The sequence below is a fragment of the Lolium perenne genome, chromosome 2 (genome assembly GCF_019359855.2).
Source record: "Lolium perenne isolate Kyuss_39 chromosome 2, Kyuss_2.0, whole genome shotgun sequence".
Classification (NCBI taxonomy): domain Eukaryota; kingdom Viridiplantae; phylum Streptophyta; class Magnoliopsida; order Poales; family Poaceae; genus Lolium; species Lolium perenne.
Window position 1 is genome coordinate 83,317,954 of NC_067245.2, and position 13,420 is coordinate 83,331,373.

Consider the following 13,420-nt stretch of genomic DNA (forward strand, 5'->3'; position numbering starts at 1 on the left):
TTGTCAGCTAATCCAGTATTTCATGCCAGGACTAAACATATTGAGGTGGACTATCATTTTGTTTGTGAAAGAGTTGCTAATAGGCGACTAAATATCAGATTTATACCCACAGGTGATCAAGTGGATGATGGGTTTACAAAGCCGTTGTCTGTACGACAGTTGCAAGCTTTCCGTCACAATCTCAACTTAGATAAGTTGTGATTGAGGGGAGTGTTAAACAACATGTTGTAGTTGTGTTACCGTGTAGAGTTGTACACGATGAGGTTGTTGGACATTGCCTTGGTTCGATAACTACCATGTATAGGTTTCTTAGATTACAAGGCAAATCCCAACCAAATCAATCCCCCGTAATTGTCTTGCTATATTAACACGAACACGTCCCTGCCAGAGGCACACGTTTCCACCAATCTTTCATAGTGATGTCCTAGGAAGCGTGGCACAGGAGGAGCTCGCCATTAGAGAGCACGGGAGTGAGGGGTGATAGTGCGAGGCTAGGTTTTGGGAGTGAATGAGAGCGACGAGATTGAGAGGTTTTTATTTTGCCAAACTCGTGGGGCTGCTAAAGTTGGCAGCAAAGGTGATGTGAATGTCTGTGTGCGATCAAGGGAAGGAGGGGGTTCTCCAACAACAACGCCCTCAAGAAGGAAAGGGCGCACAACACTGACGCCATTGGATCAACCACGGAGACTAGCTTGATCATTGTGATACAAAAAAAAGTCGGTTTGTTTCTACTTGGTAGTCCTTCTTTCATATGTGAACCCACCAAGCCACAAAGCTCAGCATCAGGATTCACTCACTCTGAGACAGATGTTGCATCGAGAGAAAAACTCGAACTTGCCTCTACCTTCTTCTTTCAGATCTTAATCCACGAAGCAACATGTTGTCACACCAAGATATACTAGTGCAATGCAAAAGTTGCAACAAATAAATAGTTCTTGAACAACATGGATCTGAATTGATGGGTAAAAGAAAGATACATGCTTTGGCAGTTTTATATATTCAATGAGAATCAAAATATCATCATCACAAGTTGCTAACCAATCAAAGAAGAAAATTAATACTCCGTTAGGAGACATCAGTCGCAAATGATAGCAAGAACAAAAGAGGAAAAACAACAACTCTGTCCGGTTAGCATTTGGGGAGATCAGATGGTGGAGGAAGTATCTTCTGGTTGGGCAGGTTCCCGTCTAGTACCAGCCATGCCATTCTGAGTCCCCATGTCGTGTGCACCTCCAAATGGCAATGCATGAACCATACACCTGCGCATACATGCATATCTTACATATGAGCACTAGCTAATTAACAAAACATTCAGTTTCACGAATGAATGAATAGTGTGCAAAACTGTGCTTACCTGGGTTGTCGGCGAGGAATCGGATGGCCACCCACCCGCCGGCCGGCACTCCAACGGTGTTCCGCTCAACGGGGTCGACGAGGTTGAACTTAGCCGGATCATTCACACTGTCGTAGTTGCCAACCCCTTGGCCAACGACGAAGAAGTTGAAGCCGTGCAGGTGCAGGGGGTGGCTCTCGATGCCGAGGATGCTCGTGTCTTGCATCACCAGCTCCACCGAGGAGTTGAAGGGCAGCACGAGCAGCTTGGTTCCAGTGGCCACGTTCGTGTTGTTCGGCGGCGCCCCGGTGTAGTTGAATTTTTTGAGGGGCATGATCGGGAAGTTTGAGCCGTAGACGCCTCGAGACGTGCCTGTGAAGTGAGACTGGAGGAGCGCCGTGGAAGGGAGCACCAGGGAGACATTGTTGACGGCCGCCGCGAACTGCGTGGTGTTGGTAGGCCCCTGACACGTCACGTTCACGGGGCACGGGAGCGTGCCCAGCCCGACGGTGAAGAAGAACCTCTTATCCACCGACTGCGGCACGGCCGCTGGGTACTGCGGCGTGGCAAGGCTTCGGAGCTTGGCGGTGAAGTTGGCAACGAAGCCGGTGTCGTTGAACCGCGGTAGGGTAGGCTTGAAGAGCGGTAAGGACTTGTCGAAGCTTGACGCGGAGGGGGTGCCGCCGGGTTTTTGGTACTCGAGGATGCCAGCGACCGTGGTGTTGTCAAAGGTGCCGGGCCTGATGACGGAGTAGGGCGCTGCGGACATGTGGAAGTTGGCCCTGGGGTAGAACGGCTTGGCGGTGAGGAGGACGTTGGTGGTCTGCCCTGGGGAGATGATCAAGGTCTTGACTGTAAACGGCTTGACATAGACTGCGTCGACCTCGACGACTGTGAGTGTGTGGTTGGCGACGGAGAAGAAGAGCTCGTCGTTGAGAGCAGCGTTGATGAGGCGCAGCAGGTATGATTTCCCAGGTTCAACCTTCAGCTTGAACGTGTCTGCAATGTTTCATGGTCAGTTGAACGGTAGCTATATATTCAGTCAGTTCAACGTTTCCCACCTTACAAACAGTGTTAATTAAGCATGCGCACGTATGTGCGTACCTTTGGCGGAACAATTGTAGAGCGGTCCTGGGAGACCATTGATGGTGAAAGCGTCAGAAATATTTGGGGCTCCACCGGTCTTAGTCGCCTGCCTGACCAACTTCTCCGTGTCTGCCTTCCACCACTCGCCGAAGATCATGGGGACCTCCTTGTGCGGCGCGGCGAACGGGTAAGGCACGCCGTGCTTGGGGAGGACGATGATGGCGCCGTAAACGGTGGCGCGCAGCCAGGAGATGTGCGCGTGCCACCATAGCGTGCCGCGCTGCCCGGTGATGGTGAAGTTGTAGAGGTAGCTCTGCCCGGTCTGCATCGGACACTGTGTGATGTACGCCGGCCCGTCGGCCCAGCCGCTCCGGAGCTGCCGGATACCGTGCCAGTGCAGCGTCATGTTGTGAGCGACGTGGTTAGTGACGCGGACGAGGACGCGGTCGCCCTCCCTCGCCACCAGCGCCGGCCCGGGGTATTCCCCATTCACCGTCACGATGCTCTTGGTGGCGCACAGCCTCGTCACGTTCGCCATTTGAACCTGCAGTGGATGCACCATGTAAGAAATCAAAATCACGGCCGGAAATGCATGCAAAACATGTACACTATTAGATGAATTGTGGAATACATATATACTGATAGACATACATTGAAATTGTAGTGCCTAGTGATGCCTTGCGCTTGGAAGATGATCAGCATCAGGGTTGCCATGAGGAGAGAGCAAGGAGCTCGAAGATCCGAGGAGATCGTCATGGCCATGGTTTGTAGGCTATGGTGCGAGGAGCAAGAGCTAGATGCGATATCCGAAGCTAGCTGCTGGATGTTGAGCTCTTGAGGAGGAGATGTGTGACCAGGTGATCGAGGATGGAATGAATATGTGGTGAGCAAGTACTTGAAGTTTTATATACATGTAGGAAGAAGCAAGCGTGTGTAGCAGCAACGTACCACCGTCCCATTTGTTTGAGGTTTCTACATGGTCAATTTTCGTTTGGTGATTCGGTGGATGAACTATCAAGGCAGGAGCTTGAGCTGGAGTGCTCTAGCTTTGGAGTGTGGCTAAAGCTAGTGCACCTCTGGTTTAATTTGCATGCGTGGTCACGTAAGGTTTCCGTTGCAAAGGGCTCACCGGAAAGTGCAAGGTAAAAGCGACGCGGATTTTGTGCACCAGGTGGGCCTACACCTTTTATTCGTTCCCTGTTCAAAAACGAGAGATAAATTTTGGACAAATCTTACCAAATATGACAAGTTTCATGCCCGTTCCGGTCAAGGTGTAAAAAAAATTACCCCGTAGAGTCTCTAGGAGGAGGTAGTGGACTACCACTGGATGACGTCGCACCCTCGCCGCCCATAGCGGAAGTGGGCCCTTCCCTCGCGATGTTCAGCTCCCACCACAGTGACATAAAGATCTTGGTGGGGATTGCTAGGCGCGGCGGCGTGGCTTTGGTGCTCCTCCAACAACGACTAGCGGCTTCACTACAACGCTTTGGATGGGTGGCTGGCAGCCCGCTCCCCCCATTATTGTTAGGGAAGGTTCTAGATGTCTATGGAGGGGCCATAGCGTGGCACCCGCTTCGACTGGGTTCGGTCCGTTGATTATCGACGGCAAGGAAGGGGGGGCATAATTGTTGATGAAAACCAAGCCGACTTCGCTCATGGTGGACGATGGATGTGTCTTTGTGTCGTTACCTTCATGAAGGCATCGTCATTGCAGCTTTCATCTCCTTGCTCGGGCTGCTCCGGAGGGGGGTGGCTTGATATGTGTCTTCTGGATCTGATGATGGCGGCTCTCGACGCCGTTCTCCATCTTGGGGAATTGTTTTTGGAGCATGTGTTGGAGGGATCAGAAGGTGGAGCGGTGTGGCATCGACCGTATCGACGACGGGTCTCGACGGAGTGGCGCAGCTAGGCCCTGGCGGCGGGCACGCGATGATGGGCGCGTGCAGGGAGGTGGCGTTGTCTGGCGTCGCGGTGGTGTCGATGCGAACCTAGCAAGGTAAATGCATTGATCCCTCCCGAGGATGGGTTTGAGAAAGACAGCGGAATTGGATTCTGGAGCGTGCGCATAAGGAAAACACCGATGGTCTTGCTTGACTGGTTTGTGCTCTTAGCTTGTTGTTGGGCTGTTTGGGAGGCCTCCGGATTTAGGGCACAAGGCCCCGATCATGACCACCCATCATCAAAATTGTAGAAAGTAGGGTTTGGATTGATCGATGTATTTGTTCTTATATGGTTTTGTGGAATAATATACTCCTGCCGTTTATTAAAGAGTGTTAAAATTTTGTCCTAATTCGGATATATGTAGACACTATGGAGAGAGGCAGTGAAAAAAAGGTTGTATGCAAAGGCCTGGAGGTTTCAACCTTCTTTTCGGAAAAAAAAACAAAGATCGGGTAGAAGGGCGTTTTTTAACTGACTGCTTTTTTAGGAGGCTGACATAGTTTACTATTGCAAATGGTTCGTTGCCTTGTGACGGCTCATATTGTAAACACGTCTCTGATAGAGAGTTTAGCCGGTGGTTACACATCAATCTTCCTACTTGGGGGATTGAGGGTCTAGTTATTTTTCTGAAAAGGTAGTACTATATAGATACTACGTGTTCACATATGGTGCATTCGAAGTTAGGTTCTGCAGCTTAATGATCGAAACGTCACTTGGATCATACAGCAAGATTGGCTCCTGAAGAAGATAAAAAAAAGAACACTATGGACAATTAGTTCGGTTAGTCACTGTCACCACACCAACCTATATACCTAGCTTCCTCCAAAATAAGCCCACATAATAATCGATGAAGGTAACGTCAGTCCGTGACACTCGACTTCTTTCACCTACAGCGTGCCCAATACGATGTATCAATATACTATGCGCATGAACCAACCTCTGCATGATCACTTCACAATCCGGACATATGGTTGTTGGTGTCTATATTTGGCGTGTATTTTCGAGTTCTTTCCTTGCACCATCCCCAATGGAGAGAATGATGCTTGACCCAACCTGATCGACGTTTTCCCTTATATTTCTCGGTCAGTGTCCAGTTCATGCCTTTCCATACACTTCTTCCCCCACTGTTCTTTTTTTCGAGAGGGTTTGTTTGCAGTAGTTTGGCTCGAGTTAGAATATTGCGCACATATGAGAATCAAGCAAGGAAGTAGCATACCAGGCCGAACTGCACAGAGGGCTTAACTCGCACATGCGGGCCATGGCCGGTCCACACATATTCAAGACCATGGCAAGATGACAAAGAATGGCCTATAACGACAAGAAACAATTTAGGATGTACTGCATACATAGATGATCGGCAGCGGAGAGGAACCCTATCCTGGCACCGGGAAGCACCCCCAGCCCACTTTACCCCCCCCCCCCCCCCCCCCCTCCCCCGCCAGAGTGTGCCGGCGGCAGCAAGACTTCCTCTTCCCCACATGCAAATGTCGTCAGTGCGGGACCAGGGCATGATGTGTCCGTTAGATGGGGATCATCGCAGTTCTCGCTACCTTGCTCGGGTTGTCCCTGAGAATAATCTAGATCTGGGGCTCCCGGATCAAACGAGGCGGCGCTACGCGTCCATCTCCCTCCTAGGGGAGTCATTTTGGAGCGGCTACCGACCGAAGAGGTCAGAAGGTGGCGTGGCATGGCTTCTACCAGTTCAACGTCGTCGAGTTTAGATGGCATGGTGCAGCGGGGTCTCAATGGAGGTTGCGTGTTGATGGACGTGCACGGGGGTGGCAATGCTAGGCGGCATGGCGGTGTTGATGGCAGGCCTAGTGCAGAATTTGCGGATCGTTTGCCTAAAAATAGCCCGGTGATTCGATGGGGATGACAAATTCTGCAGCGCGTACATAAGGTGCTCGTTCAGAGTCTGCTACACCAGATAAACTCCTTGTTTCACCAGGTGACTTTTTACTTTGATATATTTTATGGCGGAACCCATGTCAAAAGTTTAATCTATATATGCTGCATTTGTTTTGGTTGTGGGGTCTGCTAGTGTATCCCTGGTGTATTGAAAGGCCGGTGGTATTGCTTCGCGAGCGTAAGGGCTTATACAATGAAGTGACGTGAGATTTTCTTAGAATAACCACGTTAGATTTTTGGTTAGTTGTAGTAGAAATGAAGAAAGATAAAGTTATCTTCTCGGTAGGGATGATCCCTTATAGTCCCTCCGTTTCTAAATATAAACTATACAGTTTTTGGCTCGAAAATTAAAGAACAAATATTGAGAGAAAACACCATGTTTAGGCGGGATTACCCTTATACATTTGACATGAGAAAATAGATTACTTTACATAAGATAAGAAAATATAATCAAATCCCTAAAAAAATTCCCATACAAGTGGTGTGTCGCACTAAAGTCTATATTCTAGATTTTTTTTCTCGAAAAATTATATGGCTTATATTCAGGAACGGAGGGAGTAGAAAATAAGAGAAAAATATTTTCTCCGTTGTACCATATATGTATCGTAATATTTTTCTAAAATTAATTAATTTTCATTAGTTGCTAGAGATGACAATAAAAATGAATGCATTTTACAGCTTATGTTTAGTGTTTTCTCTAGACAACGCGGATCAGTAAAAAAAGACAGTCTTCTTTACCACTTCACATAGTATATGCCCTAAACCTTCCTGTCGTGGTAGTTGGCAAGTGGAGCGTTACATGTCCGCTTTATTATTGAATTCCATTCTATTCCCTCCATATCGGATTACAGGGCTATTAGGCATTTCGAGAAAAAAAAAAGTTGATTACTAATTTGATCAATAAAATATAAAATATATATCACAAAAACTATATTATTAGAAACATTTTTAAAATATGAATCCGGTGGTGTAGCTTTTTGGCATATATCTTACTATATTTTATTGATCAAATTTGTAGTTAAACTTATTTCTCAAAATACGTAATTACTCTGTAAACTGGTATAGAGGAAGTAGCATTATCGATTGATGACTACCTAGCGACGTCTAGTGTTTGGCGGCTGTCTCGATGACGGTGAAGTCTAAGCGAGACCCGGCCGTAACTAGATCCGGCGGTAATACAACCGCTTTGAGCGCGATAGCCTACTATGTAGTTTGCCGTCGAAGAAGAGAGAGATCTCACATTGACTGTGAGTATAACCGTGATTGAGCTTGAAAGGATCGAATATAGGTAGCTCCGTGTTGGTTTATGTATGCCAACGTGAGTATATCCGATCCCGACCAACCAAAACATAACTCGAGAGACTTTCTAGGCTAGTAGCAGTAGATATATTTAGTTGCATGGGCACTTAATTTTAGTAGGTTTCACGAAAACACGGATCCTCACACAGTATAATTTGCAAAAGTTCAGATGCAGCGATTCAAATCAAAACAAGCAACAACTAGTTCATTATTCTAATTGCAAACTATCTTTTCGCACATCACGCGCCATGTCCTCGGACAAATAAAGGAAAAGAAGGTGGAGCTCTCGTAGCAACTCTGTCTTCGGCAGTGGATTTTTCACAGTTCGCCTTGCACTCCTCCCTAGTATCGTAGCAATAACTACTTGCCAGGCAACAGTAGCAAGTGCCTTTGCAACCTTTTGGAAAAAAGCACAACGTAGATGGAACATTGATCTTCTCGTTACCCATGTTGACGATTCGGCCTATAGAAGAACAAACAAACCATTGTTATGCAATTATTTTGGATTGATCAACAAAAAAGCGACAAATCAGGCAAGAAACAAAAGTGAGGCGAAATACAGAGAACTATAAGTATAACGTTTGCGTAACCCATGGACCAAATTCTTGAGCTTGAACGACAAAAAAAAAAGTATCGCAAATATAGATCCAGTACTTACCTTGGGCAAGCGTAGCAGAGCATACGAGATGTAGAGACAGTAAGGCTAGCGCAACGATGCGAATCATGGAGTACTTGTCCATCCTCGTATACACGGCTGCTTGATCTAGGCTTGTCGATGGATGAAGAAATATGTGTCGTACTAGAAGAAGATTGATGGTTTGGTATCAACCACACCAGTCCTATATAAAAGGGAGATTGAGAGTATAAAATAGCCCGGTGTGCCGGGCAGAAGGGTTAAGCAGTAAAATCGGAATGATTTAGTACAGTATCTTTCCATAGGATCCACCTCATTAAGTTGTGCGCGTCATCCCGCAGAAAAGATCAAGGGCGGATCAATCATCAAGCGATAAAATTGGAACAATTTATCTTTCCATATATATAATGGCATGCGGCCATAAGCAAGGTACGCCTCCTATCAAATGTCTGGCTTAGCTGGCTCATCGGCTCAAATGTGCGGACGACCACTATTCTACTGAGGTGAGATTTACCAAAAGATACGTTTGCACGAAATTCTACATAGATCGGAGATCATGGCGATTCGCCAGGAAGTAGCTGAGATTAGACGAGCTTTACCTAACTTAAGCATTAGTTTTGTTGGGTGTAATGCTAATAACGCAGCTCATCTTTGTGCTAAACAATCTAGTTCTGATAGGAGAAGATGCATGTGGATAAACTATAACCTAGATTTTCTCGCTAATACTCTTCGGAGTGATTGTAATCATGTCGAGTAATCAATAAAGCTCTTGAACCCGCAAAAAAAGAGATATACCTCGCATCAATTGCCACACCTCTCAAATCATGTATAGAATGAATATGTCCACTAGATCTAAGCCAAATCTCACCTCAGTATCGCGTGGAATTGGCGAGCAGGAGCAGCGACGCATCTTTTTTTGATAATGGAGCAGCGACGCATACAACGCCACCCAACGAGGCAGAACCTTAGCCGGCTCGCTCCCCACATCTCCCGCCATCAACTGTCACATGTAGTCCACCTCGGCCTCCTCAGCTATGTCCAAAACTCGCAAATCGGCCACGCTATCAGCACCAAATTACATAGTATTTTGCAGCTAAATCGCACCTTACCCAGTCTTTGAAGACAAATTTGTAAATTGCCTTGAATTAACTAAGTTATTAATGGCACTATTGCTGGCACCAAAGTGCCCCCGTTCAAGGTACCTTGTGTAATGCCTGGAACAATTTTTTATCCTAAACGGCGCCACTTCACTAGAGACATTACTCATTGTTCAGATTTTTTTTTTGGTTCCTGTTGGTTGTTGAAGGATCTTTAATTTCACGTGTCTCATCCTTTTTCGTTTTACAAAATTAATTAATTTCTGAGTACCATTTTCCATCGCTGCCTATTGCTTTTTGCCGTTGCAATTTGCAAAATTGGAAACTAAATTACTAATTCAGTGAGTGAATAACAGATACTATAAGTTGCCAACAAAGAGTTTGGGGAAAGAAAGAAAATTACCTAGCAAGGGAGATTGGAGCAGATAAGGGGATCAATTGCATCCACATATAGCAATTAGTTGTTAGAAGTCCTGATGGCCCCGTGCCCGCAAGATGTGGCCGTGGCGCCATGCCAACGGGTTGTCAATGCGGCGACACCCTGGCCGACCCCTGGTTTCCTAGCGAGGCAACTACATGGTTCCTGTTGAGAGAGCTTGAGAGGAACGGCCAGGGAACCGCTAAGAGGAAGCAGCGTAAGCGAGGGCCAATGTGTGTTGCTGGGCTAAGCCATAGATGAATAGGAGTTAATATGTTTTTTTTTTGCAAAAAATACTTGGGGGATATGGCCTAGTTTGGCCCCAAATGAGCTCCACCAGTGCACCCACCAAGAAATGTTTGTCGTCAATGGTGGGGCTGGTATGGGCGAATCAACTGTATAGGTAGGGGGCAGTCCCCCCCCCCCCCCCCCCCACACACACACACACACACACACGCACAAAATAACTGTAAGCAAGATGCAGAAATATGGAGGAGTGGCGACGTATAATGCTTCAACACAACTCCGTAAAAAGGACGGTAAATACAGTAAGGTAGAACTACATAATTGGAAATTCTAGCATGCAAATGGAAACCTTAGCACAGACGCCCAGCAAGAAACGTTTATCGCCGCCGGTAGGACTGCCATGGGCGGAACCAACGTATTGGCATGGGGAAACTACTCCCCCACCCCACCCCACCACTACCAACAACAAATATGTAAAAGATTTCTAAAAAACTAATTTTCCCCCACTTAACAAATAAGAACCCAGTCAGCATATTCTTGCCCCCTCTTAGTGTTGGAAATATGTCCAAGAGGCAATAATAAATGGTTATTATAATATATCTTTGTGTTTATGATAATGTTTACATACCATGCTATAATTGTATTAACCGAAACATTGATACATGTGTGTTATGTAAACAACAAGGAGTCCCTAGTAAGCCTCTTGTATAACTAGCTTGTTGATTAATAGATGATCATAGTTTCACGAACATGAACATTGGATGTTATTAATAACAAGGTTATGTCATTATGTGAATGATGTAATGGACACACCCAATTAAGCGTAGCATAAGATCACGTCATTAATTTCATTTTCTATAAGCTTTCGATACATAGTTACCTAGTCCTTTCGACCATGAGATCATATAAATCACTTATACCGGAAGGGTACTTTGATTACATCAAACACAACTGCGTAAATGGGTGGTTATAAAGGTGGGATTAGGTATTCGGAAAGTATGAGTTGAGGCATATGGATCAACAGTTGGATTTGTCCATCCCGATGACGGATAGATATACTCTGGGCCCTCTCGGTGGAATGTCGTCTGATTAGCTTGCAAGCATGTGAATGTTTCACAAGAGATGATATACCACGGTACGAGTAAAGAGTACTTGTCTGAGACGAGGTTGAACAAGGTATAGAGATACCGATGATCAAACCTCGGACAAGTAAAATATCGCGTGACAAAGGGAATCGGTATCGTATGTGAATGGTTCAATCGATCACTAAGTCATCGTTGAATAGGTGGGAGCCATTATGGATCTCCAGATCCCACTATTGGTTATTGGTCGGAGAGAAGTCTCAACCATGTCTGCATAGTTTGCGAACCGTAGGGTGACACACTTAAGGTTTGATGTCGTTTAAGTAGATATGGAATATGGAATGGAGTTCAAAGTTTTGTTCGGAGTCTCAGATGGGATCCAGGACATCACGGGGAGTTTCGGAATGGTCCGGAGAATAAGATTCATATATAGGAAGTCACTTTCCAAGTTTGGAAATGATCCGGTGAATTTATGGAAGGTGGTTTCTAGAATTATCCGGAATAAATCACTATGGAAGGAGGAGTCCCGGAGGGACTCCACAAACCCTAACCAGCCAACCAAGTGGGAGGGTGGAGTCCATGGTGGACTCCACCTCCTAGGCCGGCCAAGTAAAGGGGGAAGGGGAGAGTCCCTGTCCCTCTAGGTTTCGTCCATAAGGCAGTTTTTCTGTTGGGGTCTTATTCGAAGACTTTGGGCAAACCCTTGGGGTTCCACCTATGTAATGAGGAGGAGAGGGAGGGGGCTGCCCATGGCTTGGCCGCACCACCTAGGGCATCCAAGGGCCGGCGCCCAAGTGCCTCTCCCCTCTCCCCAAACCCTAGCCTCTCCTCCTCCACATAACACTACAAGGAAAAGGCCTATTGCCGGCGCACTTAGAGCCCGCCGGTGGGAACAGGCCGGTGATAATCGCTTATTGCCGGCGCACCTGTTGGTGCGCCGGTGGTAACTCGCGTTATCCCCGGCGCACCTGTCTTGTTCGCCGGCGGTAGGTTATACAAGAAAACAAAAAAAAATCAAATCTAGATCTAGATCTAGCTAATTAGTGGTTGTCGTCTCTGCGCCGGTGTAGGAGGTACAGGAGGTGCAGGATGATGGCGGAAGCTCCCGAGGTCATCGCGTCGGTGTAGGAGGAGGAGTAGGCCGGAGGTGGAGGAGCCCGGAGTAGGTGGGGGAGCCCGGAGTTGATGGAGGTGGCCGGAGTTGGTGGAGGAGGCCGGAGGTGGTGGAGGAGGCTGGACGTGGTGGCGGAGGCCGGACGTGGTGGAGGAGGCCGGAGGTGTTGGAGGAGGCCGAAGGACGTTGTGGCCGTCGGTGGCCATCGTGGCCGTCGGTGCAGTAAAGGTCGCCGGAGTAGCTCGCTGCAGTAGCTCGATGTAGTAGATGAGGAGGAGGAGGAGGAGGAGGAAAAGAGAAGGAAAATGTGAAAGTGAGGAGCACAGGCAGGTGTGGAGTATATATATACCATAGGTTACTGCCGGCGCACCAAGTAGGGTGGTGCGCCGGGGGTATTTTTTTTCTTTTTTTCTCCCAAATCTTAAATCTGAAAAAAGTCCTGTTTCTGTTTTGAATTTGACGGATCCATTTTTTCTCCAAACGGCCGTAGGCCGTTGAATTCAAATAGGAAATTTCGAGTAGATCGATTTTGATATAAAAAAGTTTTTCATCGGAGGTCGTATGCAACCAGAAATCCCGTTTTACCGAAAGATGACGCCATTTTGCATAATACATCGAAATTCAAATTTTCAAATTTTTACTAAAACTAGATCACATATTACATGGGCATTTCAAAGGATTTTATTTTTTGAATTTTCTATCATTTTCTATTATTTTTCCGAAAACTGAAAAGGCGATTCCCGGGGGTGGGGCGGGTGTGGAGAGAAAAATCTAGGCAGCTTACCCCCGGCGCACCTCTATGGTGGTGCGCTGGTGGTAAATTGTCTACCACCGGCGCACCACCATAGAGGTGCGCCGGGGGTAAGCTGCCCATAATTTTTGGTTCCGGCCAGATCTCTTCGAATTTTATCCCCGGCGCACTAATTTTTTTGTGCGCCGGCAGTATAGGTCCATCGCCGGCGCGGCGCTTATTTGGTGCGCCGGCAACATGTTCCACCGGCGCATGCCTATGGTGGTGCGCCGGCACCACTTGCGTGCAGCTATAGCCCTTTTCCTAGTAGTGTAATACTCCCGCAGCGCATAGGCGAAGCCGTGCCGGAGTTCTTCACCACCACCGCCACCACGCCGTCGTTCTGCCGGGATTCCGAGGAGGATCTACTACTTCTGCTGCCCGCTGTAACGTGGAGGAGGACGTCGTCTTCATCAACACCGTACGTGTGACCGAGTACGGAGGTGCTGCCCGATTGTGGCACCGTCAAGAT

General features: G+C 47.3%; 1 protein-coding gene across 1 annotated transcript; it reads right to left on the minus strand.

Annotated features, from left to right (window-relative positions):
* Positions 1-978: 978 nt before the first annotated feature.
* Positions 979-3,284, minus strand: LOC127333110 (laccase-4). The gene is made up of 4 exons (XM_051359418.2): positions 3,071-3,284; positions 2,438-2,963; positions 1,355-2,332; positions 979-1,259 (listed from the first exon to the last, which is right to left on the minus strand). The coding sequence occupies exons 1-4, from the start codon at positions 3,179-3,181 to the stop codon at positions 1,129-1,131; spliced, it is 1,746 nt and encodes a 581-aa protein (XP_051215378.1). The 5' UTR covers positions 3,182-3,284; the 3' UTR covers positions 979-1,128.
* Between the last annotated feature and the right edge of the window lie 10,136 nt (positions 3,285-13,420).